This window comes from Drosophila sechellia, chromosome 3R (assembly GCF_004382195.2).
Source record: "Drosophila sechellia strain sech25 chromosome 3R, ASM438219v1, whole genome shotgun sequence".
NCBI lineage: Eukaryota > Metazoa > Arthropoda > Insecta > Diptera > Drosophilidae > Drosophila > Drosophila sechellia.
The window spans coordinates 12047899-12061918 of record NC_045952.1 but is presented as its reverse complement, the minus strand read 5'-3'; the positions used below and the strand labels follow the sequence as shown (position 1 = coordinate 12061918).

Here is a 14020-nt window from a genome sequence, read left to right as displayed (position 1 = left end):
CTCCGGATAATCGAAACAAAAGGGCACGGATGGCATTCCCGGGCAGGAGGGGCCACGCGGGGAGCAGGGCTCCAGAGGGGATGCCGGCCCGCCCGGCAAGCGGGGACGGAAAGGAGATCGCGGCGACAAGGGCGAGCAGGGCGTGCCCGGACTGGACGCCCCCTGCCCCCTCGGCGCCGATGGGCTGCCGCTGCCCGGCTGCGGATGGCGGCCGCCAAAGGTTAGCATGCGTTATTCGTTATCGACTAAGAGTCATCGAAAATCCCCATTCCCTAACTCCAACTTTGCACAGAAAAAAAATTATAAATCGGGAATATATCTAACATAGTCTCGAGTTTTAAATTGTAACTTTTACTTGAACTGAAACACCTATTTTTATAGAGCTGGTGGAATAAATCCCACGCATATCTTGGTAGTTTTTTTAAGAACAGAATTTTCTTTTATAAAAGATTAAAAGTGGGATATCTATTATATCCTCTCGCCTTAGTGCTTCCTTGAGAAAATGAACTATTGATTTGCCCACATAAATGGCCTAAGATTTAAATAGCACCTGAAAGATTACAAATGCCTTTAAGCAATACATACTTTTTTTCTGTGCAACCCCAATTGGCTGTCGGAAAGTTGATCGTTGGGACTTTTGCATGCACCACTCGTGGCCTCCATCTACTTGGTAGAGTATCTTGTTGTTGTCCAAGTTGGTTAACTAACTTTTGCTTTCGCACAAACACTCACACTCTCACTAACACCAACACACTGGGATACACACTCGCACACCCACGAACACACAAAAACACACGAATACCTAACACAGGAGCCAATCATCTCGACGCCCGTGCACAAGGATTATTTGCCCGATGTAACGCAGCCGGAAAGCAACACCAGCGATTACGAGCAGGAGGAGGAGGAGGAGGACGAACAGGCGGAGGATAATGAAAACGAATATGATGAATATCAGGATAATTTGCATAACAATGAGTGAGAAAAGGAAGCAGTCAGCCAGCCCAGTAAATGGCAAACACAGGCGCATAAAGGCGAACAGACCCTAAGAACCAACGTCCTTCCCACCTACCACCACACACCACCCACAGCAGAGACACCAACACACAGGCGCTTGGACTGGCACAGAGGCAGGCTCACGCACACCGACACAGACGACTAGTTAAGCATTTCCGATTTCCGCTGCGAGTCCTGGCTCTGTTTCGCTCTGTTGACATTTGCAATTAGCGCTAACAAATGCCAAGTGGCTGCTGCGTCTAACGGTTCTGCAAAGTAGATGCTATTAGCATACTCTATCTCTGTCCTTAACCCTATTCCTCACTCACTCCCACTGCCTCACGCACACGCGCACGCACACTATTATCCTTTGGTTTGGCTAACACACACGCTGGCTTAGCTTGGTGACGGGTCCTGGCTCTCTCTACCATTAGAACCATCTCTATCACTCTCGCTCAAATTCGCTCATCCAAATGCGGCCGTTTCTGGCTGAACTTCTGTCTCGCCCCTAGCAGGAAAACTGGCAGGCCTGGCTCAAGGACGAACTAAATGCGCTGCAGCATCCGCGCTCAAAAAACTGATTGCCAGCGATCACCCCTCGGCGGCTGCAGCACAGGCGTGGCCCGGCAATATCCACATCCATCTAAGCGCTTTGGTTATAATTTTAGTAACTTGTTATTGTTAAATGTAGACATCAAACAGAGTTATAGCTGCTACATCCATTGCATAAAAACATCCTATCATAAGCACTGTATAATCTGTATCTGCATCTGTGCCAAATTGCTCCAGGTTGCCTCCAGTTCGGCGTTCCCGGCCCCTCGATGTCGCAACCTTTAACTATAGGCTTACCTTACCTACTACTATATAAATTGTATCCACTAACAGCTATTTCGAATACCTTAAGCCAGAAATGAAACCACCTTTTTTTACAAAAAAAAAAAAAACACTATTTAAAACGAAAAATAAAAATCGATAAAATTAAAGAAATGTTTTTATATGGAATGGGACTTACAAGCACGTCCTATAAAAACATGATACCTCTGAGAAATCAGTCAATCCAAAATCATTCTGAAATCGAATTAAACCCAAATCAAAAGCAATGTTCCGCTTGGGGGAAAATTTTGGAAATTTTTACTTTGAAAATGGTTTGGCGTACACCGAAGATCGCAAGGTTGTGCGACTGGTGACGATCTCTGCGAAGTGGCACTTTTCGAAGAGCCAACTCTGGAAGCACTTCTCGAGTTTTGGAACTGTGGAGGATCTCCAATGAAAAAAAGAATAAGAGAGTGGGATCGGTTCTTTTTCAAGAGGCTTCCCAAGCGGCAAGGGTTTTGGTGTTGACTAAACACTATTTGTATGGCCATGTTCTTTATTTGCAGCCCAGCACCTCCAGGCGCGAACCGCCGGTGAAGGAATCAGAAACTATTTCTGCCTACGATACACCCGTTGTCGATGACGTTTGGTATAAAGTGCTCGAATATCTTCCACTAAAATCCCGTCTCAACTTTGCCGCCAGTTGTAAAAGATTCAAGACAATCTACGAATTGGAGTCGCATCGTAACAATCGTGTTCTTAATATGAGGGATGTTTGCACACTGGACGACTGCGGCTATCCGGAAAACACATTCATTGTGTAAAAGGTGGCCCGCTTCATCGGCCGCTTATGTCGGAGTTCGTGCAGCTATTGGGTGTAAGCTGTCCAAATCTAGCAGAGCTAAGTTTCTACAATAGAGCTAAGTTTCAGTCAGCCTAGACCACATGACTCACCTGTTTGATGGTGCCAATGGCTTAAATAATATCACCACCATATCCTTGAGGTGTTGTGACTTGGCAGATACTCACATTTACTGCTTGCAGATGCTATCTAAACTAAAGAGTCTGGACATCGTACAGAACTATTTCATTAAGGGCGAAAGTTTAAAATCTCTGCCAATTTCCTTGGAGATTTTAAATGTTTCAAAATGCGACAGACTGCTGCCCAAGCATCTTATCAATCTTGCGTCCCTGTCGCATCTCCGCGAACTGCGCTGATCTGGCACTTCCAAGTGTGCGAAAAATGAGCTGTACAAACGGTTCGCACATTACTGTCCAATGCTCGAGGTTCTCGAGGTTACCGACATTATGCAGAAGATACAGCTGGGCGGTCTGTCTCGTCTCCACACCTTGGTCATTCCGTCTGCCGAAGGGTTTGGCGACCATATGAATAACTTGCTGCTTACGTCGATCGCGGAATCGTATTCGCTGCGCCATCTGGAGATTATAGATTCTTAACTTAACTTAAAGAACTGCGGACCCTAATATTACATAATCTAAACTTTACACCGGTACACCTAATGGGATTGCAAAAATTCACTGCCTTGGAGTTTCTGGACCTGACTGGCTCGCGCGATCTATCCAATGAGAACGTTGCGAAGTTGACGAAACCGCTTGGCAGACTCACGACAATTAACCGAGATCCTGAAAGGGAATCCTAAGCTTCAAGTAGTCTTTTAGGGTCAACTCAACAACAATGTTTTTATATCATTCCTAAGAAGTGCAGACTTTGCATTTGTATCAATTTGTATCAACTAACTTTATATTCGACCCGTTGAGCTTATGGAATAAATTGTCCATTTTGTAATATTGTTAACTCCACCGCCAAAATATAATAAATACATATATACTACCCATAGCAAAACAACGCCTCTTTCTTACATTTTTAGTATCAATATACAACATATACAACAATAATGTATTACTCTTTTAAAAGCTTTAGGTGCTTGACATATTTATGAACCGTGTCCTTAACATAGGGTTTCAAGGCGATGCAGGTTGGGATATTTTCGGGCTGTTCGATCCACAACTTGTGTTTAATCTCGTTCTCCTTCAACTTTTCGCTGAGCTTGACCAGAGCACTCTCATCTTTGGCCTGAAAAGGTGAAAGACTTTAATTGTATCCGTTTGATTGAAAATACAACTATTAAGATTTTGAACGGGAAATAAAGTGTTGCAGAAGTCGTATGATACACATTAGTTAAAAGATAAACCCATTTCATTACCTCCAGCACAACTTTGTGCATATTATCCAGATCGTTCAAGTAGGCCACAGTGTCGGCGTCCTCCGAATTCAGGTGAATGACGGCGGCTGTGGCATGACAACTCTGGGCGATCACCGCCCCCAAGGGCCAACTAAGGGCGGAACGCAAGTCGCTGCGGACTACAATATACTGCACAATATTATTCATGTTCTATGAAATATATTCCAAAATGTGTTTACATTTTTTGAGTTAGGGATGTGATAAATATGTAAAAATATCAATACATCGATATTTTTCTACAAATATTTTTATGGGTACGTATCTTACCAATCTATATCAACACTCAAATATTAAAATATCTTAATGCTTATGCTTATATGTGCTAAGAATGGATATTACGTTGACACGATGCAGTAAATATATAAGCAACTGGTCGAGTAATTGGAATAGTAGTTTGGAAATTAATCCGCAGTGTGAACAGCACTCACGTAAAATGTAAAAATACAAGTACATTTGCAACTTCTGCACCAGGTGTCGCCACTTCTGCGCGACAAACGTAAACAGTTCAAACTGACATATGTAGATGTAAGATGTATAAAACAAGGCCTTTTGTTTATTATGCGATACTCCTGGAGAAAATCTTTATTTTTCGGGCGTTACCTGCTTTAAAATATAATACGAATAAATATAAAAGGGCATTAATAAATAAGTTTTTTCAAGTTTATTGTAAGGTTATGCTTCTTTAAAGGCATTCCACTACGCAATGAACAATTGCCACAACAAATTTACTCATTTTGGCATAAGGGGTTATGGAAAGAGAATCAAAGTATCTCTCCATGACGCTGTCCAGCTAAGAGCACTTATCCATAATTTTCATAAATTGTCTGTCATGCATATGTTGATTGTATCGCACCTGATGCGGAATATGCTGAGCTTCAAAGCGTATTTACACACCCGCCACACCCACTAAGGAAGTCGAAAATGCAAGGACCGCAACGATTGATAGCCGAGTTTTGTATAGATACTTTGATTTTATTATTGTAATTTCTTGGAACACTTTACATTTACATTTAAATTTATACGCCATAGATCCGAGACGATAAACGACGACTACACACACATAACAATTTGACAGTTTAATTGATTTAATTTACGCACCACATTGATACGGATCTGTGGGAGATCCTACCTCGTAATTGATATCATCGCTAGATATAGTCGTAGTTCGTAAAGGTACACTTTTGCATATATGTGTATGTGTAGAGATACTGCAGCTTGCACATTACTCGAAGCCTTGGTATATAAAATATAAATAGTTTGCAGACAGATTACGCTACTAAATTAGAACATTGAATTGGGCAAAACTTGAGATTCTTGGAGAGAAAACAACACTCAACTAACAACGACGGATCATCAAGTCGGGAGGGTTGAGATCTGCCTCCCTTGTCGACAATAGATATATTATATTAATTTTAATAATAATTTCACTTGTTGCATTTGTTCAGTATGTCCAGTATCGGAGCTGTTGTTCTTTGGCTGGGTCTTAGAAACTGGTCTTTCCAAAAATGTAGTTGCCAGGCGCATTCACATCCTCGGCGGCGAAGTACTCCTTCCACAAGGCGGCGAACTGCTCCCGGGTGACCTCGCTCTGCCCCTGAGCCATCTTCCCAAAGGCTTCCTCGCACTCGGTCTTCTCCAGGCCATAGCTGGAGCAGACCAGCGTGAACTCGGTCACATCGATGCCTCCATCGTGCGAGGCGTCCTCCAGGTCGAACATGAAGTTCATGTAGGCATTCTGCCAGTCCATCACGCTGCTGGGATCCTTGGCATAGGCGTCCCACATGTTGCACCACTCGTCCACGCTGACCTGGAAGAGCCATAATGGGATGAAGCGTTGAGATTGCGTATTAGGCAGTGCCTCCGGACCCCCACATTTATGCATGCATCCCGCCCCGTGCTGAAAAGACCATTAGTGGGTATCGCCTCGGGCGGAGATTCCCCATAAAACACGTTATGGTTGCTCTGGGGGCGTAATTTATGCCATCTAGTGATGCGATATTAACATTTTCTGCCTGCCAATACCGAACGAGCCAGGCAATTACCGCAACATCGCCTTGACCAACTTGGCTGACCACCTTCCACGGCGTTGCCCAAAACCGTACCGATACCGAAAGCAGTAAGGGTACCAGTTCCTAGGGCCGGCACCCCATTCCATTAATTGTGGCCAGCCGTTACGTTTTGGCATGTTTTAATACGACCATAAATAAACGCGAGGGTTGTGTCTGACCAAGACCACTTGTTATGCCAATTGGCACTTCACCCCTTCCAGAAATGAACTCTAAACAGCAATTCGAACAGACTGCATATTTCAATGTTTATGGCCGCCGACTGAATTTGCCCCAGATCCTTGACCCTCCTCCGCTGTGTCGCCGAAAATAAAAGAGATGCGTCCTCTGGCCTCGACTGCAGCTCCTTTTCCGGCTAATTTGGGGCCGTGTCACGGCACGTGCTCCGACTTGGATTGCTGCGGAAAGTGAACGATAAATCTTAAGCTGACTGCCACAAAGGCGGACCAACAATAGCTGGGGATTTGGCATATTTTGGCAGAAAACTCCATCAAGTTCCCTGGACGGTGGCCAGAACTTTTGTGGCTTCATAGCAGTCGAAGTTCCACTACCTCCAGTTGACTACATCGAGTTCAGTTGCGCACAAAGTGCCCGTAAACCAGTAAAACCGTAACCCTTGGAATGCGCCAATAGAATTAAGCCGAGGTTTTGTCGGTCTGACATTTCAATTTCTGTTCGCTTTGTATCGAATTGTTGCGGGTTTTGGTCGTCGTTTGTGTTGATATTGAACTATGCTCCGCCGGCCCGGATTATAATTTAATTTGCTGCACTGGCGATGGTGCGATTATGGCAGGGCCATTGTGTTGCAAAATGGGGAAACCTGCATCCCGCAGTCTAGGAGACAGAAAGTTCGACCTGGTAATGAGAAAAAAGTTGGTGGCAAGTCGGCAAGTTCTCGGCTGGAATTCGAATCGGGTTGCTCAAATAAGTCACAATTCAATTTCCGCCCGCTGGCAGGGAATTTGTTTACCCCCCTCGGCATTCCGCACCAATAAAAAGGCAAATTTATTAACGGAATTTCTCTTCCGTTTTTTGCGTTTGTCTGTGCAAAGGACATACCCACATCTGTATGTGTGTGTGTGTGTTTCTGGGGTGTCCTGCACACTTGTCAGCTGCTGCCACAATGGCATCGAGTGCAGTCCATGGATTTCAGCACTTTTGGCACTGACAATGGAGCCGCACAAAAACCCGAATCACTTGACATGTAGTTAGTTGCATTGCCTTTGCAACTCAGCGGGGTGGTGGAAGGTAGAAAGAAGGTGGGAGGAATGGAACTCACCTGTCCATCGTTGTCCTTGTCGGCCTTGGAGCGCAGTCCAGTCCAGATTTCCATCATCAGGTCGTAGGTCTCCTTGTTCTTCGGCGTGTCCTTCTGCCAGCCGCGCAGTTGGCAAACGCGCTGCAATTGGCAGAAACAATAACAGTCAGCATGGCACCCTCCAAATTGAGTTATCAGTTGATATTGGCAAAAACAGTGCATGCAAATGGGCAAAAAAAAACACAGTAAAAGACAAAACACAAAACACAAAAACTGGAAAACATTTGCGCAGCTCTTTTGTTGATGTATGAACGAGTAGTTCATATGCAAGCACCAGCATTTCTCGCATGCACTCTTCACAATTTATTCAAATTTTTGGCTTGCTTTCTTTTTTGCTAGCACCATTTCCGCTCCACTTACCTCGATGGCCAGCTCGAAGTCCTTAACGTCGATTTCGCCGCTTTGGTTCACATCTGTTGCGGCACGCATTATGCGGCATTGTTGTTATTTTGGGGGCAGTCAGCGTAAATTGCATGTTGTTGGTCCCGCATTGTTTGCATTGGTCAGTGCGGCCCAAAATCCAGATCCAAACAGCGCAGGCGAGAAGAGCCGAAAAGAATGCGAATAGAGGAATGAACAATGTACGGATTTTTTGGCACACAGCGACCAAGTTCCGGTCGGCGGTAGTGCGAACATCGACAAAATTGCACAGCCCAACTGTCACCCAGCCGCCACACGGAAGTCCTTACAACACTCAGAGAAAAGGATTACGGGTATTAAGGAATCGCTCGTCTTAATTATCTTAATTGGGAGCTGTAAAATGTATTTCTTTTTGTCCTTCTTTATTTACAAAATTACTTTCTACTGTCAGTGCATTTATAGATTTCTAATTAAACCAGACTGAAATCGCTCTTACCCATAATTCACAAATGAGAAAATAAATATTAGTTAATCTTTTTTGATCACACTATCCTAATTTCAGCATATCAATTCGAATAATGCCTGACTGTCTACCAATTATCATATTTACTAATGAGTTTAAATAAAACTAAATTTCCCTAATTATATTTAGGCAAGCTTTCATTTCGTTTAAGCCATTCAGTTATCTAAAGTCTTCGATTATTGATTTTAGCACCTAAGAAACTACTGGCAAAATAGTCCCTAAAGTCATTAAAATAAACCCCCTAAGCCACGCTAGATTAATTTTTTGTTTATTTTAGTGACCATTTCTTTGAGTGCTCTACGTTTGGCTTTTGGCCATGCGGGCGTACCATTATCATTCGCAACGGTGTGCAAACGGCCACTTCAGTGCCAGTGTCAAGTGTTTGGCGTTTGCGTTTTATGCCCTTTTTTCGGCGCTGCTCTTTTGTTATATCCTGACCAGCTGCCGCCGAAAGGCGGGCAGTGAGCCAAGTTAGCAGAGAGCATTTTGTGGATGGGAACCAAGGGATGAGCGAACCGCACCGCACCGGTGAATTAGTCATAATTGAAATGCACTTAAGCTTTATCACACACAGTGTTGCCTACTTTCGTGAGCTCTCCACGAAAGTTGTTCCTTCGACATTTGCATTGCGTTTAATTCAATTTTAAATTGGCAAGTTTTGTTTGACTTCCCTGACAGGCAAACACTCCTGTGCATTAAACATGGAACGGAATACACTCCACGTATTTAAGTGGATTTCGAGCACTTACGTATATGCGATGCAAGAGTACCACATTACGTATACGCGCTGTTTTCACAGCACATATGGTGGTGCTTAAATCGAAAGCGATCGTCATGCTTATGTCTGTCATTCACGTTACGATTTTATTATAGGAATTCTCATAATATCTTGGCCGTGTTTTATACTCCTATTAAAGCCGATTCCTCCACCTCGTCTCCAATCTAATCAAAGTTTTACCGTCCCAGGACTGGGATTTTCCCCTTAAAATGGACGTCACGTGCGGTTTGCGATTTGCAACTCCTTTTTTTCCACATCGGTCATTCTTCATTCTGATAAATACTCACCAAAGAACACATTGAACAGAAAAAGCAGCTTCTTTTTGCGGAAATCGGAGATCGACATTATTGTGTTGGTTTTTTTTTTGTGTGTTTGATTTACCGCTGGTTGTTTTCTTTATTGAGCTTATATTGGCTCTGCACAGTTGCAACCGGAAATGGGGAACTGCAATGACAACGAAAAACACAATTAAACGGACATCGTCGTTGGCAGATAATGACAAATGAAGAGTATTCGGAAACAAGGCTGCGTTTAAATTTAAAGTTCTCTCTCAATTAGGGGTGGTGCTGCCTCGTAAATATAAAAGTCTAGGAAGAGAAAAATAGTAAAACCAAAACTAGCAGAATAGAACCAGGGGCAGCAGGAAAACGGATTGGGTTTGCTCTAGTTGACTGGCTTGGTTTATGCCAGCTAATTCGGGCAAAGGAAATAAAACAGGACTGTCTAAGGATGCGAAAAGAGCGAAAGCGCTGCTGTGCGCAATGCAAATGCATCCTGGGGGAAAAGAGGCGGGTCGAGTGCCGAGCTAAAAGCGACACAAATGCAATGGCTTTGCCTCAGACTGCCCCCGGCCCCGCCCCCTTTGCGAGCGTGCGAGTGTGTGCTTATGTGTGTGTTTGTGGGGCTCATGGCTCATTTAACCTTCAATCAGAAGCCAGTTGCAAGGCAGGGCCATGTGCTAAATTAGACAGAACTATATATGCATGCATGCATTGCGGAATGTATCTTGGCAGTACAGATGCACTAAACAGGCGCCCAAACATCAAAAGACCAGACCGGCCCATTGCCAGCGCTCAAAGCTGAAAGCCTGTGAAAGCCTTCGTGTTTGCATTAACTGCCTCTAAACGAGAACGTCATATTCACAGCGTTTATGGGTGGTGTTACGCGAGTCTCAAGGGACTTTAAATCGAGTGCCGAGTGCTGTACCAGAACCCTATTGGATTGAAGGAAAATAAAATAAATAAAATACATCTCTTAAATATAATTTAAAGGCAGAACAAATCTCATCGTTCATGTTCACTACCTTTATTTGGTAAAGACTTAAGTCATTGCACAAGCTCAGTAAATATTTGCCTTAGTTCATTTCGGGTAACCCTCGCCAAAGAATCTGGATTTTGTTCCGCTCAGCTCGGAGCCGCTAAGGTAGCCAAAGCATAATTCCACAACAGAGGGAAATTGCAGCGAGGATGTCAAGTGGAAAGTGGAATGCAATGAACATGACAACGGCAACGAGGATGCCGGGATGGCCAAGACAGCGTCGATGGCCAACGGCTGATGCCTGATGGCTGATGGCTAAAAGCGGACCACTTCCGTTTGGCAAAAATGCAGTTTGTCTCGGAAATGGAATTAAATGGAATATCTCCGAGTCGCCAATTCGATAAGCTCCTGAGCGGCAAATTCAAATAAGACATCTGATCCAGGAACGGCGTAAAGGTTTCTGGTCAAGTACGCGTAAATTTGACTCTTACTAAAGATAATATTATTATATTATTATGGCGAAAAGGTTGCCGTCTGCAAGCCAAGTCAAGGTGGAAACATGCAAGAAAATGGTGGAGCTGAAATTGTTATTCCAATAGAAGAATTATCAATATTGGTTCTATTGCCTTCGGGCATCTGAAGTGCAGGTGAGTGGTGGCCCAAAAGTGGAATAGAGCTGTTCAATTACAAATTATGAACAACGGAATAAAATCAACAATATTATCCACATTATATTTAAAACTACGTCATAGCAAGGTCAAAAGGTCAGAGTCAAAATAATTCAAAAAGTAATCTGGCCGAGAATTCATAATGCTGTATATTGCAAATATGCAAAAGCTAATAAGCCCTCCTCCCATTTTCCCTTAGAACGATTAATCTTGTGCAAAGCTGATTCGGGTAATGTTAATTAAATTTACAAATTTCGCTGTCATAAAGGTTAATTTTGACAATTATTGCAATAGGTTAAATCGCTTGTTTAATTAATAAATTAACAATGGCCGCAAACAATGTGGCAGTCGATGTCAACTTCATTTAGCATTTAATGCACACACATTTGCGCGTAAAAATCAGACTGTCACAGTTCATTAATTCCCCACGTGCGCCTCAATTAACATCAGGTGAAATCGGAGTGGTAGTATGTTGGTTGAAATAAAAAATGAATGCTGAAAAAATAATCCACATCTCAACTGGCTAAAAGTACACAAAAAGTGTAAAATTCAATTTGGCGCCCTTTCCATCTCCATTGGCAATTGCAATTGCGTGAGTTTCTTTCCAGAAGGGAATGAAAAGTGCTTTTCAACTGAAATACAATCACGTAGCCAGGGGCATAAGGAAATTAATGTTTTTATACGAGAAAATACGAATCAATATGAGACCACTTGTGAAATTTGTTCGTCGTTTAAGACAAATGAAACCATTTTCATACAACAGTTCGGAGCCAATAATATTCATCCCAAAATAGTCATACTATTTGGTTTAGTTATATTCTGATATATTCTCTTCTAGCATATATCTTTATATGTTTATATATATATGTACAAGGGTGATATAAACGGTCTGCTTGTTCTAGGCCAATTGGTAACCGGATTAAGTCCCCCTGGATAATCTACGAACCTGCTTGCCATTGCATTGCAATGCAGCGAAATCTCATTTCAGTAGCACTTTCGATGGCCGTGGAAATTTAAAGCCTTTTAATAGCATATAATAATTAAATATGCGCGCAAATTGAATTCATCGATGCCATTTGTTTCTCAGTTTTCCGCTGCGTTCCGCTTTGTAGGTCGGCGAGCACATTACGCATACGCCGTGTGGTGCGGAAGTTTGTTTGTCGCTGTGGCACGGTCATTTGTGCCGCCGCCTTCCCATTAATTACTAATACTCATGCGCCAATGCATAAAAGCCACGCGCTGCTTGCCACAAAACTGCGTCGGCTTTTGTGGCACGAGGCAACCACATTAACCAACATCACCGCCGAAGGCTTGTTAATTGGGTTCTGTTTGAGTTTCGCTTTCATTTTTCGGGCCATGCAGCTCAACGAGTTTCTAATAATGGAAATATGGTGGAAATTGCGAGACTTTTATCTCCTCTGCGGCAATAAATAGCCATCTGTGAAGTTATAAATTTCAATATGAAGACATCAATGCTTTAATTGCATTTTTAGTGTCGGCGCGCGAGATGCGAAATGGTCTCATTCGATACAGCAATTTATTGGGCAATCAAATTAGAGAACACCCTACCACTCGTTTATCAACACAATTTGATTTGCATAAACTGGTTCTTGTTTTTTTGGTTTAGCCTGCAATGTGTTTATTATGCAAAATCTGAATTCCCGGCAGGCGAGGGCAGGCAGGAAGCTCATAAATTATTAGAGAATAAAGTGTGGGATGGGGTCCGAAAAAAATGCAGATTGCTGACAAATGTTAGGCAGTGCTGAAAAGTATGCTACACTCCGTCAGACATGCGATTGATCGATTTTGTGGACAAATTGTAATAGTTTTGATTGCATCAGCATGCAAATTGGACAGTGGACATTTGGCAGGGAATCTACAACTCGGATTGCTGATCCCAGCGGCAGCTTAATCCCCCCGCTGACCAGATGACCCAATCGCTTTTCCAATTCTCACCCATCTTCATTCTCAATTCGGGTTGGACGATGGCACAGTTTTCAACCGTCGCTAATTACTTTTGCGCTGCCGTAAATTTGCGCAGCCAATTTAAAATAATAGACAATGCAAGTGGCGTCGTCGTTTGCTCTTTATCTGCTGATGCAGCTCCGGGAATTGTCCGTGGTCCGCTGTCCACTGTCCGCCGTATTCCGCGTCCACTATTTGCCTTTTGTTGCATTGTCCGGTTCGCAGTAATTTCGTGTAATTTGCATTAATTTACATTTAATTTGCAGCCACCGAGGAGCTGTGGAGCCAAGGAGCTCACAATGCGCGGCCTAAGGCCACCGACGCATGCCTGGCCAAACAACAGGACCGAAAAACAGACACAGGCTAGCTGACTGACACAGGACGAGGATCCTTGGAGCGGCAGCGCTCGCTTCTCCTTGGCTTGGCCAGAGCAAAACTTTGGCCACGCTTTCAATGAATTCATTATGGCCCTGACCAAGGTGGGGCGAAGTAAGAATATTCTTCCAGTTGTTAAATTGTCGAGAGGTTGGTTGTGTTTTTTTTGCAAAAGTACCTCCAGCACACCCTACCCCCACCTTTCTTTCACAAACTATCTGCCCACTCAAGGAAAACTGGGGCTCTGGTTCCTGTTGAGCCTCGCAGCTCTTTGAGCCGCCCACTTGTGCTCGTTACTTTTGGCTTGTTCTTTTGTCGGTTTTGGAAATGGGCTTTTTCGAAAAATGTTGCGGCATTATTATTCTTGTAGCGGAAACTCTCAGCACAAACACAGGTGCACTCGCACACACACACACACACACATGGAGAGATAGACGTTAACTTTACCGTTGCTTCTGAACTGACTCTACACTTTCTGATTGGATTTTGGAACCCTCTCGAACTGGACTCGTCTGCTCGGCAGCGCGGTTGGCCGTCTTGTGATGCTCGTTGCCATCGAGCCAGCGGCCTTTATATGCGCTACCCGTCTGCGCCGCCATCTCTGCCAGCGTCGGCAGAACTCGGGCGCTCTGGGTGCTCT

The 14020-nt window shown here is 43.7% G+C and overlaps 4 protein-coding genes across 22 annotated transcripts in view; 2 read left to right on the top strand and 2 right to left on the bottom strand.

Annotated features, from left to right (window-relative positions):
• Nucleotides 1–1976, top strand: part of LOC6616864 (collagen alpha chain CG42342) — a 68186-nt gene extending 66210 nt beyond the window's left edge. For 10 of the 19 annotated variants that reach the window (XM_032723605.1, XM_032723617.1, XM_032723602.1 and 7 more), the window contains 2 exons: nucleotides 23–220; nucleotides 812–1976. In XM_032723605.1, the coding sequence (XP_032579496.1) occupies nucleotides 23–220; nucleotides 812–979 (366 nt within the window). In that variant the 3' untranslated portion in view covers nucleotides 980–1976. The remainder of the gene's footprint in view (nucleotides 1–22; nucleotides 221–811) is intronic. The other 9 variants (XM_032723608.1, XM_032723607.1, XM_032723606.1 and 6 more) reach the window with 4 other exon arrangements.
• A 107-nt stretch (nucleotides 1977–2083) lies between these two features.
• On the top strand, nucleotides 2084–3626 carry LOC6616862. The gene is given in 5 exon segments (XM_032723620.1): nucleotides 2084–2257; nucleotides 2259–2592; nucleotides 2595–2728; nucleotides 2731–3259; nucleotides 3262–3626. Coding segments are annotated over 5 exon segments (1368 nt in total). The 5' UTR covers nucleotides 2084–2092; the 3' UTR covers nucleotides 3468–3626.
• Nucleotides 3627–3677: 51 nt separating this feature from the next.
• Nucleotides 3678–4265, bottom strand: LOC6616861 (putative peptidyl-tRNA hydrolase PTRHD1). Its single transcript, XM_002041161.2, has 2 exons — nucleotides 4032–4265; nucleotides 3678–3901 (listed from the first exon to the last, which is right to left on the bottom strand). Exons 1-2 carry the CDS (start codon nucleotides 4215–4217, stop codon nucleotides 3728–3730), a joined length of 360 nt encoding a protein of 119 aa, XP_002041197.1. The 5' UTR covers nucleotides 4218–4265; the 3' UTR covers nucleotides 3678–3727.
• Nucleotides 4266–5131: 866 nt separating this feature from the next.
• Nucleotides 5132–13936, bottom strand: LOC6616860 (calexcitin-2). Its single transcript, XM_002041160.2, has 5 exons — nucleotides 13828–13936; nucleotides 9403–9559; nucleotides 7815–7867; nucleotides 7416–7535; nucleotides 5132–5877 (listed from the first exon to the last, which is right to left on the bottom strand). The coding sequence occupies exons 2-5, from the start codon at nucleotides 9458–9460 to the stop codon at nucleotides 5554–5556; spliced, it is 555 nt and encodes a 184-aa protein (XP_002041196.1). The 5' UTR covers nucleotides 9461–9559; nucleotides 13828–13936; the 3' UTR covers nucleotides 5132–5553.
• Between the last annotated feature and the right edge of the window lie 84 nt (nucleotides 13937–14020).